Raw genomic sequence first — 25,073 nt, 5'->3', positions numbered from 1 at the left:
GTTATTTCATCCACAGTGCAGTGTAATTATAATTAAACTTATCAGTCTATTTAGAGCAAGAAATGTAATTGCTATTTTTGATAAGTGGATGATAGGTTTTTTGTTAGTAAATATACTAAAATAAAAATACTTTCGAAAACATAAAATTAATTATGTCAATAATTTCAATAATTTTGATACTTTTTAAATGTCCTAAAATAAATTTTATAGAAAAAGGCGCTACTTGAATAGCGCTTATCATGACTATTACACATAACTCGAAATAGCAGCATAATAGTTGTAATCTCGCTCTGTCAGTATCTGTCTGCAATTTCTCTTTACTATGCTATAATTACGTCTCAAACTTGAGAATTTGGTCATTGTTGTTGTGTTAATATTACTTTGTAATTCGCAGATGTAATCAGATAACTGCAGATTTTTACTCAGACGAACCAAAATTAATATTTGCATTAGTGTTTTCTTAAGGTTTTGTTTTTGTTTCCGTTATCCGTTTTTTTTTTTTTTTTAGCAAAATAGAAAATGAGTTTCTTGACCAAACTTTTTGGAGGGGGCAAAAGTGGTTCCAAAGCCCCTACTCCAGCAGAAGCAATTCAGAGACTGAGGGAAGTCGAAGAAATGTTAATGAAAAAACAAGAATTTTTGGAACGTAAAGTTGAACAAGAATTGCAAACTGCCAAGAAGAATGGAACCAAAAACAAACGAGGTATACATTCAATGTCAATTTTATTAATATTTTTTTTCTAACTCTAATTTAACTTCGTTCTGAACAATTTTGTACTAAAGAAATATTTTTTTATCTACTTTTTGGTTTTAAAATTGTGTTTTGTGATAGATTTCTTCTTTTGCACTGGAGGGTAATCTTACGCCATGATTCGATAACTTTTATTAAGAAGTGTATCTCATTTTTTCCCTCTAATATATATTGCATCGTACACGATTTCATTCAGTGTGTGTAATTTAAAGAATCCTGTGTTAATTCAATATATTTACATTGTGGGTTACAAAGTTTTAAACTAATTGCAGTTTTTAATATTTATCAAATTTATTCTTAATTACCCCCAAAAATCATCCATTTTTGTGTATTAAAATATTTGCATCAATCAGTAACTTTTCAAGAGAATTAAACATGGTTTGTATTAGTTTCTCAAAATTGAGAAGATTGTGCTTTCTATATTATTCGGTTAACTATTCCTCTTGTTTTTATTTCTGTAATTGTATAAGTACCAACTTTTTAATTTACTAGTGAAGTGTATATTTCAGAATGTTTTTTTTTTTTTTTTTCCTTTCGCAAAGAAAGATATTTAACTTAAGTCCTCAGAAATTTTAACTATTTAGTTATAGTTATTATTAAGACATAGTTTAAAGCTGAATGACAACTCAAATTGACATACCATAAGGCTTCAAATGACTCATTACTGTATGGCATAAGCATCTGCATATCTTCATTCTGTAGTTTTAGTAAAGTTAGAAATTAAACATCTGATGTTTTATAGGTATATATTAATTAATGGTGAAATTGCCAAAAAGTTCCAGATGCAACACTAATTTGGTTTTTGGGCTACAACTCTATGAGTGTGCTTGTAACTTGCAAGAAGAAAACAAGCATCTGTTTATGCAAAGTTCACAGGAAGAAAATCATAGTTGTTTGTTTTCACCAGTCCTTCACCTTTAATTTACAAGTTCTGTTTTAAATATAATTTAACTACATAGAAGACTGATCTTGCATACATTTAGCATCAGATATCACATGCTAATGAGTGCATGAAACTAATACTAAATATTGTCAGATTTTCATATATATTCATTTTTATGCTAAATATGCTAGTTATATTTTCAAAATGGAATATACTATGTTATGTACCGGAGGAAATTTTTATAAAAATTTATTGAAACTCTAACAAATTGTAATATCACCGAAGAATAGTTTTTAAGATGATTAAAAAAATGTAACTCTAAGCTACAGTGCCCGAAAAAATTATAGGGACACGCGAAAAATCTCCAAATCTAGAAGCCTTGTTTACAGAATCATATGCAAATTTTTGCAGCAAAAATAGAAGTAAAACTAAAATATTTTATGCCTAAAGTAATCAAAATTTTCAATTTTAAATCTGCTAAAATTTAAATTTTGATTTTTAAACCTAAATGAAAACGGAAAAAAGTATAAGGACATTGCTTTTTCTCCAGTAATTATTTAAAAATTTGCATATTTGAAAGCATAAAATGACAATTCCGAGTTAAAAGATTCATTTGCGAAAAGAATTTCCCACTCGTCGACTTTCAGTGTGAATTTTTAAACGATGCTCAAAGGAACTCAACTTTCTGACTCTGAAAAAGGAAAAATTGTTGCTTTTCGAGAATGTGGATTAAGTGGATGGGAAATTTCAAAAAGAATCAAGAGATCTAAAATGGTGGTTTATAATTTTCTAAAAAATCCTGGGATGCATGGTATGAAAAAGCGAACTGGGAGACCAGAAACTCTCACTCGTCGACAAAAAAGAATGATTGTAAGGAGAACTTGCGAGAAAAGAGAAACCACAAATGAAGTTAGACAAAATTTGAGTTTACCATGCTCAACAAGGACTGTTCAAAATGTTTTGAGTAAACATCCTCAAGTTTCTTATGGGAAATTAGTGTCACGCCCCCCTCTTACAAATCATCATAAGAAAAGTAGAGTTTACTTTGCCAAAAAATACATTTATCTTGGTCAAAAGTGGGCTGATGTAATTTTTTCGGACGAAAAAAAGTTCAATCTTGATGGACTTGATGGTTTTCGTTATTTTTGGTATGATCTGCGAAAGACCAAGGAAGTGTTTTCCAGGCGTCAATATGGTGGTGGCTCGGTTATGGTATGGGGCGCTTTTGCGGCAAATGGAACCACTCCAATTGTATTTTTCAACGATAAAATGAATTCGGACAGGTATGTTGATATGTTAGGAGAAAGTTTGTTACCTTAAGTGCCACTAATTACTTCAGGGGACTATATTTTTCAGCAGGATAATGTTTCGAAACAGGTTTCTGCGAGTGCAAAACTCTGGTTTGGAGCCAATTCTGTAAATTTACTTGATTGGCCGGCGAGAAGTCCCGATCTTAATCCAATCGAAAACTTATGGGGACTTCTAGCCCGAGAAGTTTATAAAAACGGCACACAGTATCAATGTACACAAGATCTTGTCGTCGCTATCAAAGATGCTTGGAAAAAAAATATCTGTGGACATTTTAAAAGATCTTTCAGGATCTATGACCTCTCGGATTATTCAAGTGATTGAAAAAAAAGGTAGTTTTCTTGATTATTGAAACATTTTTTAAGTATTTTACAACATGTCCTTATAATTTTTTCCGTATTTCCTTTAATGTTAAATTTTGTAAAATCAATATTTTGAAGCTAAATTATGTTTTTTATGTGGTATAAGTGTTATCACAAAGTTATGCAGCAGAAGTAAGAAATATAAAATGTTCATTTAGGTGAAATGGAAATAAAGCATATTTTCATGCAATTACATGTTGTCCTTATACTTTTTTCGCGCACTGTATATAGATTGATTTTTTATATTAAATTGTATTAGTCTTAATTTTATATTTGTAATGTGAATAAAAAGATCAAATTAATCTGACTAAACCAGAAAGCACTTTCTGTAAATTGGGATTTTTTTAAGCCATTTAAATTCAAATTTTAACTTATTCATTTTTATAGAATATGATTTTTATAATTATATTTTAATTTGTTTTATTCTGTAGACTGCTGAATTATAATTTTATGCGTAAGTAATATTCACCCATTCTATTTATTTTTTCTTGCATTTTTTTTTTTTTTTTTTTCAGTGGCTTTGCAAGCATTGAAACGAAAGAAGAGATACGAGAAGCAATTGACACAGATTGATGGGACTTTGACAACTATTGAATATCAACGTGAGGCCTTAGAAAATGCTAATACAAATACTGAAGTATTGAAAATAATGGGATTTGCGGCTAAAGCTTTGAAAAATGCCCATGAAATGCAAGTTTTTAATTAATCATTTTTATATTATATTTTGATTAATTACATTTTTTTTTAACTATTTGACTTGAGTCTAATAAAATTTTTCTTATAATTTGTATAGAATATCAGTTGTCAAATCTTGGTTTTCTGTTTAAATAGATATGAAATTTGCACATTTTTATAATTTATTTCTGTTGCCCTAATGATAGTTGTTTAGTCATATTTTTATAATTGATTATTTGAGCATTGTGTGAGTAATTATTTTCATTCAACTCTTTTTATGCCTTGTGTTACCTTTTCTTTTTGTAGTATAATATAATTATAATATCACTGTCTTGTAAAATTATAATCTTAATTCAAATATAAGTATTAACTTTTTTCTGGATCAATAGTAATAATTGCAACTTAAGTCAGTTTAAAGCATCAGATTCATTTTGTTGAATTTTATAATTACTTTTTAGATAAAAAAAAGAAAATGATGTTGTTAGTGGAAAATATTTTGTTACATGTTGTTGCTTTATTAGGCCTATTTTGTCTATTCTCGAGCTGGTCAAGAAAGATTTTTTTCTTGTTGCAAATAATGAAATTTAGACATTTTACTACATTTTATTTTTTAGGGATGTGGATCAAGTACATGATTTGATGGATGAAGTACAAGAACAGCAAGAAATAGCCAATGAAATTTCTGATGCTATATCTAATCCAGTTGGTTTTGATAGAGATTTTGATGAGGTAATCAATAAAAAAATTATTATTTATTTATTGTATTGCAAATTTAACAAATATGAAATATATTTTACACACATTCTATTTTATTTATAATATTTATTTTCTTTCTCCTTAGTAAGTAACTAAATTTCAGCCTAATATAGAATCTAATTCCAAAGTTTTACAAAAGTATTTCAAGAATATATATATTTTTTTTCCATAAAAATTAATTTCTTCCTATAATTGTTCAATTATATGTCTCTGGAGGGTACTGTGCCAATAAATTTCAACAAATCACAATTTCCATAGTCACAAATGCAAATCACTGTTAAAGCATTTTTTTTTTTTCTTTTGAGAAAAAGAAAAAGATATATTTTTTAATCAATGTTAAATAAATTAAATTAACATGCATTGTGTTTTATCAAAACTTCAAAATTTTATAGAATAGAATTGAATTTATTTTTAAAACTTAAATGACACGTTTTATTACTCTTGTTTTCATTAAACTTTTTTTAAACTTTTATTGTTTAATGTATATAGATAACTGATTAATTAACATACTTGGGTGGGGGGAGAACATAGCTATTGAACAACAATTAATATTTCTATTTAATTATAATATGAAGTATATTTCTAAATATTAAATTACCTGACATTTCTTAAAATTTGCATTAGAATAATTTACAAACTATATCTTTAGACACAAATTTGTTAAAATGTCAAATTATGTGTAATACTGGTTTTATTGTTTGAACTTTAAATGATTGATTTCTAGATAAAATAATATTAGTAATTTTGAATTTCATTTTTTAGAAATTTTTTTTTTAATTAGTGAAATAAATTATTTCATGTACATTCAGAATTATTTTTTTTTAAACTGTACAGTGTTTGAAATTAACATTTGAGAATTTTCTTTTTTTCAATTTAGCATATAACACAAGCATATTAATGTACAACAAGCGCTTGATACCAACATTTTTAATTCATTAGTTTAGTTTTTTTTATAATACAAATTAATGAAAGCAAATTGAAAAATTGTTTTAAAAATATGAAAATTGAAAAATTGTTTTAAAAATATGAAAATTGAAAAAAATTATTGAAATGATTCTTTATGCAAGTTGATGTACTTAAGAGTTATTAACAATTAATACATTTGTGATTGTAAAACTTTTTGACATGTTGTAAAATTGTAATTGAATAAAGATGTATTAAATGCATTATTTCCTTCCTTTTTAGGATGAATTAGCTAAAGAGTTAGAAGAATTAGAGCAAGAAGAATTAGATGAACAGCTTATTGCTGTTGGTCCAGCTGGAGTAGATTTGCCTGCTGTTCCTACTGCCGAGCCTAGTCGTCCAGGTAAGATATAGACATATTTTTTTTTAAAAAAATCATTGTTTCATTTTTGGTTTATTTTAGAGCAATGTGCTTTATTCTACTACAGTTGGAAGAATTTGCACTTGTAAATCTTGTGTTGGCGTTCCAAGCAATTTAATTCTCTTAATAATGTAATTAAACTGATATTTATGTTATCCTTGTGTGAAATAAAATGAGCACATTTTACAAGATTTTTTTTTTAAATTCTATTCTTAAATTACTATTTCAGAATGGTATTCTTTTTATGTACTAAATATTTTCATTTATGAGCTGCCATTAATTTGAAATCATTTTAAAATTAACTTTCTTGTCGTTGTTTTTTCCAACTGATCTTTGTATAGCTGCAGCAAAATTTAGAAGCAAATATTTTATGATGGTTTTACTTCTAATTGGACTTAATACTTTTTAATGCAATATTCTATTAAAAAGAATTTTATGAATTTCTATATTATTAAAGTCCTGTTATAAAATATCTCAAAATATTTTGCTTATGCAACATATTTCTTGTATTTCGTTTCACAGCTAAAGTTAAACCAGTTGAAGAGGAAGATGATGATATGAAAGAACTAGCTGCTTGGGCTTCATAATCCTCTCCAGTAAGTCAGTTAATTTGATTTATTGTAAATTTTTCATGATATCCGTGCAAGAAACTAAGTTTTTATTATTATTACTGCTTTTAGACAATGTGCCTATTCATATAACTTAGATTAATATCTTGTTCATGGTTTAAATAAACCTTTTACTACCTTCTCTTAATTTAATTTTTAAAACTGTATGTATATTTTAAAATATGAAGCATTTTTTAAAATTTTGATTGTGGAATAATTAACTGTCCATCTTTTTTAAGTAAAAGTATGCTTGGATTTATTTGTTAAATGGGATTAAATATTTATCTTAATTATTATACATAAATATCACTGCTTTATTATTGCATCATTTAAAAAACTTTTAATGGGCTGAGTTATTAAAAATAAGCATATGCACATCAAAATTACATATTTTGTACAAAAATTACATATGTCTTTTGTAAATTATGAATTGATAATTAAGTTTGTTCCATTTTTAAAATTGGATTATGTTCCATTTTTAAAATTGGATTATTATTCAAATCTCTCAATCTGCCATTTCATTAAGAAAATGTGATTATGACTATGCTTATATAACATTCCATTTTTGTCATTTATCTATTTAATTTTCATTGAGATTTTTACAGAATTAAAGTTTTTCTTGATTTGTTAATAAATAGAAAGCAAGTTTTTAATATTATTTATTTATGCAATTTATTTGCCTTTCATGATTATTATTAATTAAATGCAAATTAACTAGATGTAATGCACCATAATGAATTTTTGTAAACTGATTAATTTATACAAATATTAAATAAACCAATGTTTGTATGAATAAGGTGCAATTTGGCTTCAAATATGTTTAAGCATTTTTATTTATTAAATTCAATTGCATTAATTTTGTGCATTTTTCAGATATAAAAATTAAAAATGTTTTATCAACCATTGATTGTTAATGCATTTACTTTTCATATTTCTTATAACCTAAAGCCATTCATAGACTGTACAATTTCTTTTAAAGTGGCTTGTAATATTTTTTTTAAATTCATAGTCAAGTTAAACCAACTATACATTTCCGAAAACAGGATGGTTTTTTCTTTTGGATAATGAAAAGGATTTGAAGAATCGATATGTGAATATATATAATCTATTTTATTTTCAAAATATTTTTGTTTTATTAGTGCAAATTAATAATGAATAGATCTTTTTTTCTATTGCCTCTGTGTGTTATAAAAGCTGAATATTTCTTTAATTTTTTTTTTTTTTTTTAGGCAGAAAGAAAGCAAGTAGCAACAGATATGTTTTGTATAAAAGTATTTCTGGGAGACTGTTTGAAATTCTTCTTTCCTAATGCTAAAGTCTCACAAATTATCTTTCTTTTGGGAACCCTAGTTGCTGCCTTCCATCTGAGAATAACAGTGATAAAATGAATAATTTTCAATTAAATTAGTATTTTTGTGGTCATTGTCTCTTTTATGTTTAAAAAATTACTTTTGAAGTGAAATAATATTGTTCACATATGAACTCAGTACATTATTATTAATTTTAAGACACTGAAGGAAAGCTTTTATTTTATTGCTGTTTTTGTTTTTTGTATTTTTTCCCCATAAGCATGGTTATTAAGGCTAAATTATGAACTGAAATATGATAGAGACTGAAAGTTAGAAGGAGTTTTGGCTGCTGTAATTATATTTGTTGTGGCATGTTTTTTAAGATTGTAAATTATTTTTCCACGTTTCACTTTCCCTGATTGTTGATAGTGACTAATATGCTTCATTTCTTAACTTTCAATGAACTATTATGCATTAGTCTTTGCAAAACTGTATGATGTATAAATAAATTTTTTTACAAAATCTTCATGCGGATGTTTTAGATTCATGTTGTGCATAACACTGGTTTACAAAACAAGATTAATAATAATATTTCTGTGCAAGTAAATGTTCCTTTAAATGTATTTTATATATTTGTATCATCATTGAAGTTAGTCAAAAGCTGTTCAGAAGATTTCTCTATACTGTTTTAATTCAATTTAGAAATTTTCTGTACTCTATTTTAAGTTGATTTAAGCATGAGTTTTTCATTATAATATAATTTCCATTTATCAACATTAATTCAATTCTTTTCATTTTTCCAAAATTGTGTAAATAGGATATTTGGTGTTTTGCACTTTCAAGAGTCATACTATGCAGTAGACTGATTGAGCTCTAGCATAGGGGAGGGGGGATACTTCTACACTAAGTGCACCTAAAATTTTGTTGTGTTGATATTATTTTAATTTTGAATCAAAAATAATCATAATATTAAGCATTGCTTCTCAATTTTAATAAATATTAACAGTAAAATTGTAATTAGACCTTTCAACTTAGACATCCATTAATTTTGGAAAATTTCATAAACTCAACTTGGCATGTGTAATCAGTACAATTATGTGTGTGATATTTTTTCTTTTTAAAAAATACATATTTTAGTTTTCAAATTTTGATTTATTGTGTATGTAATTGTAATGTGGCTAAATAATTATGTATTAATAGAATGCAACTTTAAACATTTGCAACATGCAACTTTAACATTATTGAAAATTTGCCATTTTTCAACTACTTTTGTAAATATTTAGATTTAAAAAATAGTCAGTATATTAATTGCTCAAGAGATAAATGCATTTTTTTCTAATTCTGCTTTTTTAATAATCGGTTGAGATAAGTGATCTCCAAAATTACATTGAAAAACTCAACCGAACATCAATTAGAAGTATAAAAAAGTAATCTAAGTGCAATAACTTGAATATATTTGAAAATTTTGTACATGGAGGCATGAAATGTTATATTGTATATATAAATATATGAAAAATATTTTGCTAATAGAAATTGTTTTATTATCAGCTTCAACAGAATTTAAATTTGTGTTCATAACAATTGCTCACCTAATTTAGTGAAACTTTGCAGTTGAACATTAGAGTAACTTTTGCACTAAAAGAAAATGAACACTTATTTCACATTTTTAGAACACTGTGTGTAATGTATTTTGAAATATAAAGCACAAAAAGAATTTTTAAGTATGTATTATAATCCTACATTTAAAAAATCGTAACACTAAATGGTACATATTATTTTTTGCAAAAATCTTGATACTAAATGACTCATGCACAATTAGACAAATTTTTACTAGAGATCATACTTTTGACTATTAAAAAAATTCTCACAGAATGAATGTCGTGATTACAGAGTTTAATTAGAGCAAGATTTTTTAAAAAATTGTTATTTAGTGTTGGTTGTTTAAAGCTCATTATATTTTGGAAAGATTCATAGCATTTCCTTATATTGGTCCAATAAATGTGCTTTTCATCATATTTGAAACTCTTCTGTACTGCTAATTTTCTTAAAATTAGCAATTTTTTTGTTAGCAATGATTGCTTTTATTAATAATTCAAGCAAAGTATGTGAGATTCTAGATCTCGCATTAGTTTTATTTTCTGTGTCCATAACATGCAGTTACCAATCGCATAATCGTACATTTTAACATAATTTTCACGTAATTTTGTGTTTTGAAATGTGCCAATACACACAAAACAACTGATCCTTTTCTGTAGACTTTTTTCAACATTTATTTGGGGAAGGTACACAGCACTAACTTACTTATTACCGACTTATGCTTAAATTTCCCTTATATTATGAAAGTACAATCCAAAGTATTTGGTCTGCTCAATTTCGAAATTACTTATCACAGAGTAAAGATTTAAATGCTTGATCACAGAAATGTATTCTCGGTAAATATATAAAATGCTTTTCCATGCAAAGAATCGTTTTCATGTTTAGATTTACATAACATTTTTTCAAATAGTAGCAGTCAGTTTCAGATACATACATAAATTTTCCAGATTAAAATAACTTGAATAAATATAACATCTTGGAATTATGTGTAAATAATAAGTTATAAACATTTGAAATTCTTTCAATGTTACATTTAAAGAATTACGATATTTGAATTCCCATTTTTTCAGCATACTTCAAGATCTAATGAATTTTAAGACAAACACTATGCATTTAATATGAAAATATAATTTATAATGTACTAAATTTTTAATTCATAAATTAAAATTTTTCAAATTGAACAAAAATTTTTGAAACCAACCAAAGAAACAAGATCTAAAACATCGCTATTCCAAATTTTAGTCTTTTCGTTAAGTAATTTTTAAAGATATGTAGCAATAGCCAACAATTTTTAGAAGAGCATGAGTTTCGCATTTTGATGGGAAGCATCTCAATTTTGTTCAAGGATTCATTCATAAGAATACAAATTTTTTAAAAGCATGCATTTCAATGATGCTTTATATATCTATACTACTATTATAAATATGGATGTTTGTTAGTTAGGACAGCTGAACATAATTGGATGAAATTTAGCACAGAAGTAGATTATAGTCTGGAATAGGACATAGGCTACTATTTATTCCGGTTAATTGAGTGGTGTTTTTTTTTTTTTTTTTCCGCCACAATCCCGCCAAAAATTAAGTAAGGCTTCAGTTTTTTCCCCCACGCTAACGAGGTTAAACGTAAAAAAGACGTTTTCGACCGAATATTTCAAACGATTCTATTTCTTAGTATTTGATGCATTTAAAATTAATCGACTTTCGGATTCATTCAGAAGTACTTTTAAATTAAAATAAAACATGGATGAAGGAAATTGAAAATTTCTAATCTGCATTGCGTTACCGCAACTGATGTAGAAAATTCACGCATTTGCGTTACTCCAACTGGCGTAGAAAATTCACGCATGCGCAGTGCGTTCTGATTGTTGACAACTGTGTTTTCATTTTAATTAAAAGTTTAAAAAAATTATTATACTGTTATAGCTATCTCTATCGATAAATAAAATAGACTTGACTTGATTTTAAAGTAACACTGACTTGATTTGCTGCTTTGTTTTATTTCAGGTATACTATGTAAACAAATTGCTTTTAGGTTAGTTGAGTGTTTTTGTAATTAAATTGTATTTATGTTAGTTATATATTTTTCGTATATGCTTATAGTTTTAAGTGCATCGTTTTTTAGGTTAGTTTTAATTTTTTTGCTATTATTTAATAGTTTTTCGAAATGCCCAGAAAACGCAAATCTAATCTTTTGAAGAGAAGTAATAAAGCTCGGGCTATGAAAGTAGCTAAAAAACCTGTTTGCAATTTTAGTGAGTACTTGCGGACTATCAAAACCCCACCAGCTGTGCGATAGGAATTTACGAGTTTTATGGGGCACCTGCCTCTTTCACGCGGCTATCTCCTTCACTTGCAGAATAACGTCCTGGCAGCATATGTGCCCTGTTCTGAGTTCGTGTGGCAAGTGGATTTCTATTCGGTTTGATCCTGTGTCGAAGGCATGGGTAGGGGAGTGGGTCCAGCTCTCATCCAATGAGAACGCTTCGTCCTGGTACCAGCTGTGGGATAATTACAAGGATGCTTTATCAGAAGATACCGTGCATATGCTGGATGGCACTCAAATGACCTACTCATTAAAAAAGCTTTGGTATTGATTGAGTATAAAATTATTTTCATATCTGGAAAATATCTCGCTGATTTCGGCCTACCCTGACCGCAGTGGAGAGGGGAATTATCAGGCGATGTTGTGAAGAAGCTGAACTACGACACCGTGGTTTTAGAAGCTCAGGTCAAAGAAATAACACTACGATTACTTCCCAAGCAGCTTCAAGTCTACGAAACGATTCTGAACCGAATAAATAATGGATAGGAGAGATTATTCTTTCTTGACTCACCAAGGGGTACGTTTAAGATGTTTGAGCTGAATCTCCTGCTAGCCCAACTCCGCAAGGACCGCAATATAGCTCTGGCTGTAGCTTCCTCGGGCATTGCCATAACTGTGCTTAACGGTGACCAGACTGCACATTCCGTTTTCAAATTACCGCTTAATCTTGCAAGCGAAGATACCCCAACATGCAACGTCACCAAAACCAGCGGCCGGGGAGTCCATTTACTGCTGTGCAAGTTAATAGTATGGGACGAGTGCACAATAACGCATAGGCATGCATTAGAGGTTTTGGAATTCCTGGCGTAACCCTAATTACATGTAACCCTTTAGCGCATGCGTGCTGGTGACGCCAGGGAAATATTTCCCATGATCCCATAGAATAACACATGTAAGTTGAGATTTAAGTGTGGATGGATGAAGCGTGTATGATGAAACCAAAGATGGTTTTGTGCTGTATAAAGAATTGGTGCACGTAAAATGAAATATATGTAAATATTTTATATATAATTATCTGTGCCTGTGTCCTCGTCCTGCAAAAAAAAGTGATGATAAAAAGAATGCTTGGATTAATGATTTCGATGTTTATTTGATCTAATTCATCTTGGAATACCTCGATTCTATCTCATGTAGAAGATCCCGGAATGACAAGGTAAGAGAGCAATTTTTCTTACATTTCGAGAAATTTGAATTTGGGGCCTAGAAATCCCCAAAAGAGGCGTTTAACCGCAGCCTGCAGGACATCCGTGGTAACCAGGTGGTTATGGACGGCGTTATCGTTTTATTCGCAGGAGATTTTAGACAGACACTACCGACTGCTGATCAGACCGTCAGTTCTCATACATACACATTAAAATTTCCATGCGAACGAAGTCGCGGGTAATAGCTAATATATATATATATATATATATACTAGCTATTACCCGTATATATATATATATATATATATATATATATATATATATATATATATATATATATATATATATATATATATATATATATAAGCATTATTTTATTTGAAGCAGGATGCAGTTTTGAAGACAGTGAAAAGACTTTTGATTTCGTGACGTCGTTTTATTTCATTTTGAAGAAGCAGGCATATGTTGAAGTGATAAGCACACTTCAACACAGAGAGGAATGAGGGATAAAACTTTTGGACATTTTATCCCTGGTCTTATATAACCAGAGAAATTGATAGGGAAAATATTTCTTTAGAGTGCTAATATATTATTAAGATTTCAGTAGGGATTTTTGCTACACGCGTCGGCAAAGTAGGGGAAACACATGGAGATTTAAAAAAAAAAAATTGTCTCGTCAGCGGTATTTTGTCTCTTGACGCGGAGTGTGGAAAAGTTAGGCTTTTAGCCGATTCAGCAATTTTACATAACTTCTCTTGAATTAATTAAGTAGAGATAGTGGCATTGGATCAAGAAATAAGAGAATATTTTAGAATAAAGTTACTATGGGCTAAATTAAGATAAAACCTTGAAAATTAATTAAATTGAAATTAAGAGTTTAAAATATCATTACATACATATATATATATATAATTGTTACGGATTACTTCTCCGTCGGGGTTCTTTCAAATTTTATTGGTCGATGAAATAAACAGTCCTTTAGTAGAAAACAACGACGACGTTTATTAAATACGAAGACACTAATACAAAGACGACAAATATATACAGCCGAGACGAAAACAGGCAACGCACAGTAGCCCACAAGTAGTAATCGGTAGTAATAACAACCACAGCACTCAAAATGGCCAGACAGGATTCAGCAGAAGGAGGGAATTTACGTAGCTTCACTCTACGGCCTCTCCAAACGTCTGCAATTCTCCACTGTCTCCTCGCTTTAGCTGTATCCAACTGTTGCTACTATTAAACGATTGGCTACTCCTCACAAAACACGATGCTGCTTCTACAATAAACGCCAGGACTCGGCACACAGCTCAGTTCAGCAATCGCTTAAGCTCCACACAAAACTTGTTCTTCACTGGACTATTCCACCGTTGCTTCGTTATGCTCTCGACGACTCGATACATAACTCCGACTCACTCACTGCAGCTTGAGACTGCCAGCCTTTTATAGTTCCCGAGAGGCGAGCAGAGAAGATTCTGAACCAATCCAGCGTATCTTGATTCCTATTGGATGAATCGCTAAAATTCTCGGAAGTTTCCAGTAATATCTATTTTGTCTCTAAGCCCTGAGATCACTGATTCGGCATCCGATCATCTTTCACAGAGCTAATCGTAAAACTGTCTTTATATATATATATAATTTCTTTTAAAAATAAATGAGAAAGTTCAAGGGTCAGATTTTATTCTGCTTACATTTCAAGCAAATTGAAGCTTTGGCAAGCAATGAATGGAAGCTGATTATAGTTACAGAAATATTTTAGGAGTTCCTTTTTCATTAATTAAATCTCAAAAGAAAGTTGAATATATAGTACGAATTTAATTATTTTAAGTGAATGAATGATTAAAATACAAGTAGCGTTTGTGTAAATAATGTAATATCACTCGATAAAAAAAAATCCTTTTTCATTATTTAATATTTTTAATGAAACAATCAGGCCTGGTGATAAAGTCTCGGCTTTGTAATCGGAGGGTTCCAGGTTCAAAAGGGCCGAAGAACTGTAGAGTAAGCGGCTTTGATGCGCATTAAATCCTTCGGGGCCAAACATCCTCCCGCTGGTGTGGCGTGGAAGTTTGGAGAGGGGGTGCCAGCTCAGGTGTCGTCTTCGTCATTTGACTGCGGTACAAAATTACGAGTTTCGTCCTAAAATAGCCCTAGTATTGTTTTGAAACGAGACGTTTATATAACTAAACTAATTGATGAAATAATCTTAAGAATGTTTCGGCAAATCAGCTGTTTTCAATACTTTTTTAAATATAAAAAAATGATTACAAAAATAATTTTAAGAATGATTTAAAGTATTGTTTGGTGAAAATTTGAAGACAAAATTCTATTGCATTCTACTGTTTTTATTTCATTTACCAAACAATTTTTTAGAAAATAAGTATCGATCTTATTTTTACAGCTCTTGCAAAAACTTTTTTAAATTTAAGCTTATTTTATTAACATTAATTTCTTAACTTGCACAGAATTTTTGATTATTTTTTTAATACTGTTTAACTTTATTTATTGATTTTTTTAAAAATTAAATATGAAAATGAAAGCATACATTTCAAATTCTTATTTAATAATGTTTCATTACTCTAAACAGTAAACTAAAAAAAAAAAAAAATCCTATAATATTATTGTACTTACGACAGAAATGAAATTTTGGATGAATGTGTATTTTCCGCATAATAAAATAGACCTAAATATATTTTTTTTTCTCATTTATGTCAGTTTTTTTTTTAACTGTGGTGGTATGTAGATTATTATGATCCATGCAGGAAGCAAGAGGACGAATGTTTTTAGGAACATTTCTTTTAATAATCACATTCACACACTAAACAAGCACAAGCACAAAGACAAGACATTCACGCGCGCGGCTTCACAGTTCAGCATCACATCTCATTCTAATTACAATCGCAATGCACTATGGGATGGCCTAATCAGGTATCGCCATCTAGTATCCAAAAGAGAAGATAAGAGTAATGCAACTGCTACATAACTGATTTGTCTAAAATTGCATACCTAGAATTTTCTCAAGGCAAAACTTTAAAAAAAAAAAATGCAGGAAAATTTAAGATTACATAAATATGCAAATAGCATCTTATACGAATACTAATTGTATATTTTTAAAACGGAGACGCACTTCTTAGTAAAATGACACCTTTTCATTGAATTTAAGTTTTATAGATTAAGAACAATAAGAAATATTTGTACATTTTTTTCAGACTATACAGTGAGAATCACACTTTATTAATTACAATTATTTTTCTTTAAAGAATCATTACAATTTTTTAGAGATGTCTTCTACAAAACTGAAGCTTATAAAATCTTTACACTACATTCCAGTCTTCTGCTTTTTTTCTCGCCTATTTAATAAAAGAGATAATGTTTAATATTTTATTTTCTGAAATATTTTTTTTCTGATTTTTCCATATAAATTATAAGATTTAGTATTAGGTGACAATTCATCGAAGTACCGAAAATTGTAGGTGGTTAGTGGCGAGCAAGAAACAACGTAAGTGGTCTCCTCAAAGCTTTCTTGTATACTCTTGTATAAAGAGGTTACTTTATAAAGAGCTTTCTTGTATAAAGAGGTTATTCTTCTTTCCTTGCATAAAACTGTGGGTCTTGGGTAAGGCTGTGTATGCATGCCGTATATGGTACTGGTGAACAATAATTACGAAATGAAGATATCAGGCGCACTTATACTATCAGTTTTAGATGCATTGATTCCAACCCATTGAAACCAAGATTTGACTCAGAACTATAATAAGGCCGCGGTGGCCTGATGGTAAGGTCTCGGCTTGTGGGCCGCAGGGCTTCAGGTTCGAGACCCGACTCCACCAACGCTAAATCCGTCAGACCAAACGCCCTCCCGCTGGTGTGGTGTCGTCATCGTCATCTCACCGCAATACAAGATTACGAGGTCCGTACCAAACTAGCCCTAGAGTTGCTTTACAACGGGACGTTAATATAACTAAACTGAACAGAAGTATAATTGTAGTCACAAAATCATGTACCAAATTCTATATGTTTAAATCATTTTATTGTTGAGTTATCGTGTTGCATGCCTTTGAAAGTACATGCAGAGAAAAAAATCAACTTCTGGATGAATTTGGTTTCAAATTTGATAGATATCTATTACCTTAAATGTTCAATCAGTGCATCAAATTTTATTCATCTAGCTACCTTTGTTTTGTATTTATCGCTTAACTTTTGTTCGGACAGAATGACTTTCCCCAAATAAATTTTGTTCAAAATTTGATAGAAATCTACAAATTTGATATTAAGATCACATACTAAATTTCATCAGTTTAGTTCAAAGAGTTTTTGAATTATCTTTATCACAGGCATATTCCCAAAAATGTATTTTTCCGGACTCAAAGAAGTCTAAAAATTAGAGATTCATCGAAATCGCTAGTGCGAATTTTTCGACAATAAGAATATTTTCTCTATACTTCATATACAAAAGAGTAAAAAATGGTAACAGTGATACAAATATTTTATCTGTACACTCATCTCTTGTGATACAGAATTTTAAAAAGACAAATGTACAATATTTATAGTGTTGTGAATCTCGATTAATTTGCAATTTTTGATTCCCTTTTCTTGCAGCAGTAGGCAAGTGAAGGATATTTTGCTATATTGACCTGCTATAAACTTGCGTTATTTTTTTTTATCTGTGCTTTAAAAAAATGATGGCCATCTTTCTGCAATAAAACGGTAATTTGCAATTTTTGATTCCCTTTTCTTGCAGCAGTAGGCAAGTGAAGGATATTTTGCTATATTGACCTGCTATAAACTTGCGTTATTTTTTTTTATCTGTGCTTTAAAAAAATGATGGCCATCTTTGTGCAATAAAACGGTTATTGTCTCTAACATTCCAATTCATAAAGTTCATTTATTCCAAACCTGCATTAGATTAAAAAATTCTATTCAACAACCCATTGCGGCGGGAATTTCCCTGTTCTGTAGCTACTGTGAATCATAGAATAACTACTGAGCTCACATTTCCTGAACAGGTGTTCTTTATTATTTCAGTTGACTTTCTCTTTCGATTCCAGCTGGTTGTTTCTTTCTTTGGAATGTGTGATTTAATTGCTCTGACTTTTTATAATAAAGTTGCATTTGAGGTTATGAATTCTACTCGATGGTGGAAGGTTCATCAGCCAGTCTCGTTTAGAATTTTTTCCTCCATTGAAGTATGAATGATACAGTAGAATTCAAAAAGTTAAGTTAAAATTCTCTTCTTAAGCTGTAATATTAAAAGAAGACCTTCTTTAAAGACCTACTAAGATTTGCCCCACACCTGCTGAAGCCTTTATAAAATTGCTATTATCTAATACTCAAAAAGAAGAAGAAAAAATTCATCCGAACCTGAAGTTTAAGAATGTAACACCGATTCACTTGCTCAAAGCGTTTTTGAATCATTTTTTGTCACAGATAGACAGACGGACATTTTCCAAAATACTCAGGAAGATCTGAAAAGTGGAGATTTTTTCAAAATTTCTAGTTCGAATTTTTTGACGATTACTATATTTTTTCTATGTTATTTATAGGAGAAAATAAAAGTATATTGTTCCATTAAAGTACCAAAAATTTTGATTTTGGTTGTTCATTTTTAAATTTTTGTTTCGTTCTATCTCATTAGTTCTGAATTTCTAAAGATAATACTTAATGTCATAGAAGTTTTTTTTAAATTTATTTTCTTTGACAATATATTTTTGACTCCGTTTTCGTTTTTCAATTCTGAAAAGAAAATGGCCTTAATTTTATACACTCATGTCCAAAATTAAGGTCACGAACATAAAATCTGCTAAAAATGAAAAACTATTCACTGTGTTGCCACGAAATTTGGCACAGAGGTACACAACAATGGGAGAAAGAACATAGACACATAACAACATGGAAAAGATTTTAATTCGAAAAAGAAACAGGATATATCAAAAAAAGTTACATTATGAATCAGAGATTAAGCATTTATCTCGGGAAAAGCCTGTCTAATATGGAATGTGACCACCGTGCACTGCTATACTGGCTTCACAACGAGCTTTCATACTGTTTATGAGGGTGTCAATAAATGCTTGGAGCAACAAAGCCCATTCTTCCAAAAGCGCGGCTTTTAACTCTTGGGAGGTATTAGGAGGGGGCTTACGCTGTGCAATGGCTCTTCCGAGACCATCCCAAACATGTTCAATAAGATTGTGATCTGGAGTCCTCGAGGGCCAGTCTATACGTCGAATATCCTGTTCCTGAAGAAAATCATCAACGATCTGGGCTCTGTGTGGAAGCACGTTTTCATCCATAAACATGAAGTCTGGACCAAAAGCACCCCGGAACAACCTCACATAGGCTTCAAGGATCTCATCCCTATAGCGATGTGCATTGACAGTACCCGCATCGAAGACGTGCAGTGGTGTACGACAGCTCAACATTATGCCACCCCAGATAAGGATTCCTCTGCCACTAAATCTGTCGATTTCTTTTACGTAGGACGGATGATAGTGAGCTCCTCGCTCTCTCCAGATGAAGATTCGACAAGTGTCACTCTGTGTGGTAAATATCGACTCATCACTGAAAAGAACACTCCCCCATTCTTGCTATGCCCAAGACTGATATGTTAGGCACCCCAACAGCCGGACTTTTCTGTTGGATAAAGTCAAAGGGACGCACTCAACTGGTCGCCGGGCATAAAGAACCCTCTCTGCTAGACGAATGTATACGTTTTGTCTGGAAATTCTTATTCTAGACGCAGCAGCAAGGTCACGAGCAGGTTGAGGAGTCGTTGTCAGCCTATGTCGTCGTGTGCTTAATGCCAAATAGCGATCCTGTGCAGGCGTCGTTGCTCTGTGACGGCCTTTCTGATTACAGTACCATTTGTTTGGAATTGATTCCACAACTTGAATACCACTCTCGGTGCCACTTGTAACCATCGAGTCACCTCCGCTTGAGACTGCCCAGCTTCAATCCTGCCAACGGTTCTCCATCTCAAGGCATCGTCTAAACGATTATGAGAACTCATTCTCATTGGAAACAGGTTAAATTTTTTGTTTTAATGCAATATTCACAAAATTGCACTCAAAAATCCCAGTTGCCTAAACGGTCTAATTTTAGTAGTTCCCCAAAAACTAATGCTAAACAACATTTTTTCCGACAATAAAGGTTAATATCGTGTTAGCAGTCCTTCACAATATATAAAATATAATTTGTTTAAATTTTAGTGGTAGCCATTTAGAATTACTTTAAAAAACATTTTTGTGACCTTAATTTTGGACATGAGTGTATTTTCCTAATTCGATTATTCATTGTATCTTTGGTTTTACTGTGTATTAATAATTTTTTAATTTTATCATCCATGTTTTTATATCAACATGTAAAAGCCTCTAACATTTTGTATTTTAATTCAGAGTTTTATAATACCGTATGCTAGGCGCAGCATTGTCAAACTTTGCGCTTGTACCAAAAAACTCCAATTATATACCTACCTACCCAGTTCAAAATGTAGAAAAAATACCCAATTACAAGTTCTGTTCACAGCTCTTCCACTACCTGAGATTTTTTTTTCTTATAATTTCTATACATTATACTTTAATTACTTATGACATTTATTATTGATTCTTCTCATTTAGCTTAATTTATGTTGTTGTTGTTTCTAATGACACTTGCCATGGACAAGCCCGCTGTCGAAGACAGCCGATTAAGCCTCAAGGGAAACGCCTCTTGTTTCAATAGTAGCGCCATCTAGGGCCAAGAGTACGACTTAGCTACACACATGTCACAACCCTTTTTACGGGGTGGACACTAGCGTCTCAATCGCAACGTAATCCCTATGGGATGAAAGATCACTGTTTGATCAATATGTTTTAAGCTAATATGTCGACACCTTACTCGGAAAACGCATCCTTCCACTACAGCGAAAAACGATTCAAATGAACCGGGATAAGCGTTGAGCTACAACTCAACATTTAAAAGACAACGTTTATCCCTGCTGCCCCTCTCGGTCAAACGTCCCTACCTGTCGAAAGTATGGTTTGGGATGGATTCGCCCATCCCATAGGGATAGACGTTGCGATTGAGACGCTAGTACCTGAATCAGAGAACGATCACCCCTGATCCAGTACCCCCAGTGGTATTACTCTCGACATGGAGGACTTTGTGACCACGACAGATTTAACGCGTGTGGCCACCAAGCACGCGGGGAATTTTCGGCCGGCGGGGTTCGAACTCGCAACCTAAGGGACGCGAATCCGACGCTCTACCAACCAGGTTATCCCAGCCTCGGCTTAATTTATAACAATTCTAAGCATTCTGTTAGGCATTTCAAATCCATTCTTTACAGAAGATATTTAGATAAGAATTTTTAGAGCTAATAATAAGAATATTTAGTGATGATAATTTAATGATAAGAATATTTAGTGAAGATAAATAGGGTCTTTCGAGCTTATTGATATTAAGTCAAATTTCACTCTGAGTCACATGCCACTAGCATGATTTGATTATGTTATGGAGAAAATTTTCTTTTGTGAATTTCAAACATTCATTACTTATTTGTCGATGTTAAAAACAATGTTTGCTTACAGAACTTAAATAGCAGTTGGAATCTGAGAATTAATCTAGTTAACTGAATAAATGGTAATAATAAAATGAGTTAGTCTTTAAGAACTTTTATTTTGGTTCTGGTGAATAAGAGTTAAAAATATTTTATTAAATTCGAATAATTTATCCCACAATTATGTTCCCCCTGATAATAGTGCCCAGGGCACTTGCCCTGCTTGCCTTATCCTAGTTCCACAACTGTACAGACCTGGTGATTAAAATCCAAAAATTATTCTTCCCTTTTTTTTTTTTTTTTTTTTTTTTTTTTTTACTCATCTGTTTTCCAATATTTTCTGATACTAATTAAAAACTATGAAATAATTGTAAAATATGTAAAAAAATGTTATAGTTTTAGATTTATTTTGGGAAATGCAGTGTTTTAAGATGTATGCATCATCTGAATAAATTTTACACGTTTTTTCTTTTTTTGATAATGCTAGCAATTGTTAAAAAGACAAGCCATTAAATGTATTCGTATATATTAAATATATATCTGAACTTCACATTATGTTCAGTCACGTGTTATGTAAAAAAAAAAAAAAAAAAAAAAAAAAGCCTTTACCAGCGATATTTACATTTATGGAATCAAGCAATAAAAAAGAAAATAAAACCATCTTCTTCTTTTGGACTAATATATTTTCAATACAGGATGTCTATTTGGGTCCTTCTACCTCACATTAACTTGAGTACGGCGACAACTTTTGACCCAAATTTGGTTTCTAAATATAAAATGACCATGCGCTTACACGGTAAGATCGGTTGTAGCGCCATCTGATGGTGAACATCGAAGCAAACGTTCCTAACTTGAAAAAATACATGTTTCAGGAAAAAGTCAATTATTATATTGTAGAAGCCTGATTTAGCAGAAAAAGATAAGGGTGCGATATAAGAATAAAACATATAAAACGCACATTTGTTTAGTTGCGATTTCTGACAGGCTTGACACAGAAAAGCATTAGATACAACATAGAATAATTAGTCAAATTATTTTTATTTCCGGTATGCGAAAGGCTCTCCGTCAGCTACGATGCATATCTGGAATCTTTTTATAATTCTTGCTGCATACTTTGTAGCATATAATGCTAGGCAAGCTATATAAGGCGTCTTTTAAGGTCCTGTAATTTTAGTACCTGGACATTGTGGTGCAGAAATAGCTAGCATTAAGCAGCGTTCACACGAGGCCAACTATTGCACGCAATAATAGGCCACGCCTATCTCAAGAAGATCACGTAACAGCAATAGAACAATGGCAAATAGTTGCCCCGATGAACTAGGTGGTGGGCATGTTTTTGTTGACTGAGATTTTGTGTGAGGTTTCCCAGAAGACCAATTAAATTTTTTATAGTTTCTGTGACTGGCGGCAAAGCAAAAGAGAAATAATTCCTCTCGGAAGAAACGCGGTCTTAGACGAGAGACGATAAAAAATGTTTTTTTTTCCCTCTCTTTCTCTCTTTTTCCGCACTTTCTTAAAACTTATGATTGGGAAAAACCCTGCTAATTAATTATCTCAGGAGTTCACATGAGAATTTACATTACCGCAAATGGCAACAGGCAGTATAAAATAGACACGCAATCACTTGAGTTTTTAATGGCACTATGATGTCAATAGATTTGATTCCTTTAGAAAGGTTCATTCATACAATAATTTGAACAGATGTAAAGCTATTAAAATGGACAAGATTTTAAAGTCTGTCACAATTTGATAAAAATATTTTGTGGGAATCATGATTACCAAATTATAAATGAGAGATTTAATTGAAATTAAATACAATAAATATTTCCGGCGAACCAGCTGGTATCCAAAGGTTGTTATCTCTAAATAAGAGCCTCAAAATGAGAAAAAGGATCAGAAGGCACATTGAAAATTTGTGTACCGATTTTTTTAACCCTTTAAAGGGACATTTTTTTTCTAGTCAAATTATGTTAAAATATTTTTAGACTTGAAATTAGAATAAGAAAAGGGATTCATTCAGCTTATTAGATAAATTTAATTTAATTAATTTGATTAATTAATAATTAAGTAACAAATCAAGACACATCATTCTGTGTGAAATAAAGAACTGACACATCTAAGTTTCTGTCTTTCTAAAAAAGTGTGTCAGAACTTATGCCAACCTACATAACTTCATACAAAGATTGATAAATTTGGTGGGAAGCATACTTCCCACGGCCCTAGAAAGAGTTAACTGCAAAGAATAAAAAAGGCTCATAATCGAATAAAATGTTAAATTTACATTGGACGCAATTAATAATAAAGTGAAATAACTAATAAGAAAGAGCTCCGACTATCTGTTGCCTGGAGTAAGTTATATATTGCATTGAAATGTCCTTTTTTTTGGTTTCATTGACTATAAATTAAAGATTTAACATGCAGAAATTACTAATTGGCCTAATTCTGTAATTTCCTATTTCGCAAACGTATGGACTTTGATACGAGCATCAGGGTGGGTTTTTTTTTTATCTTGTTTTCTGCACGGATAATATGAAGAAATAAACCTATAACCATGAAATTTTTTTACGTCACTCAAGTGCCTGCTGGTACAAAAAAAAAAAAAAAAAAAAAAAAAAACGGTACCATAAAGAAAGTATATAATTATATATTTTTTTTAAAAAATTTGGTTCCAGGTATTAGAAAACTATAGCACGTAATTAAAATTTTTATTTAAAAAAAAACTTTTAATAATTTTTTTTACATAAAAAACCATTTCTCTTATTTTATAATTTTAGTTTTACAGATGCATCTTTTTTAATAAATATCATTTTCTTTTATCATGCGGAAAAGATATGTGTCATTCTATTAATGCCGTATATTCTGAACAATACACTGGGGAAAAAAAATTATGTGAAGATTTATAAATCACAACTCATGTTTTCTTTCTTAATTGGTTTTTATCAATTATTTAATTTAAAAAATATTGAAGAAAAATTGCGAATAGAATAGCATATACATCATACCTTTTCCATATATATATAATAATTAAATGACATGTACAGAACATATTTGCTTTCCATTATCTTCGTAATAATTTATTTTAAATTAAATTCGTAATAATTGATACCGCCTTTCGACATTTCATCATTGTTTTGTGTGGAATATTAAAAATATTGTTGTTTATGCTTGAAATTCCAATTATGCTACAATTTGCTTTTGCAATATTTGAACATAATTAAAGACTGAATCACATACGCATTAAAAAAAAAAAAAAGAAAAAAACCTAATTTCCAATGACATATTTAATTCCAATTGAAAAATGATTCATTTCTGTTAAGTCATACTTTTTTTTGTTAAAATTTATGTTTCTTTTTCTTCCCGCATTAATTAACTCTTTCTAGGGCCGTGGGAAGTATGCTTCCCAACAAATTTATCAATCTTTGTATGAAATTATGTAGGTTGGCATTAGTTCTGACAAATGTTTTTAGTAAGTCAGAAAATGACGTGTCTTGATTTGTTACTTAATTATTAATTAACCAAATTCA

The 25,073-nt window shown here is 30.5% G+C and overlaps 1 protein-coding gene across 3 annotated transcripts; it reads left to right on the top strand.

Annotated features, from left to right (window-relative positions):
- The first annotated feature begins 277 nt into the window (after positions 1-277).
- Positions 278-8,482, top strand: LOC129972548 (charged multivesicular body protein 4b-like). 3 transcript variants are annotated; one of them, XM_056086724.1, is made up of 6 exons: positions 278-703; positions 3,820-3,994; positions 4,594-4,708; positions 5,921-6,041; positions 6,582-6,659; positions 7,901-8,482. In XM_056086724.1, the coding sequence occupies exons 1-5, from the start codon at positions 520-522 to the stop codon at positions 6,644-6,646; spliced, it is 660 nt and encodes a 219-aa protein (XP_055942699.1). In that variant the 5' UTR covers positions 278-519; the 3' UTR covers positions 6,647-6,659; positions 7,901-8,482. The 3 variants fall into 3 exon arrangements, with proteins under 3 accessions (XP_055942699.1, XP_055942700.1, XP_055942698.1); XM_056086725.1 differs by lacking the exon at positions 7,901-8,482 and adding an exon at positions 7,677-7,698 and having other exon boundaries at positions 6,582-6,655; XM_056086723.1 differs by having other exon boundaries at positions 279-703; positions 6,582-6,655; positions 7,897-8,482.
- Positions 8,483-25,073: the final 16,591 nt, after the last annotated feature.

The sequence above is a fragment of the Argiope bruennichi genome, chromosome 6, assembly GCF_947563725.1.
Source record: "Argiope bruennichi chromosome 6, qqArgBrue1.1, whole genome shotgun sequence".
Lineage (NCBI taxonomy): Eukaryota > Metazoa > Arthropoda > Arachnida > Araneae > Araneidae > Argiope > Argiope bruennichi.
Note: the sequence above shows the minus strand (reverse complement) of the source record. Positions and strands in the feature narration are given on the sequence as shown.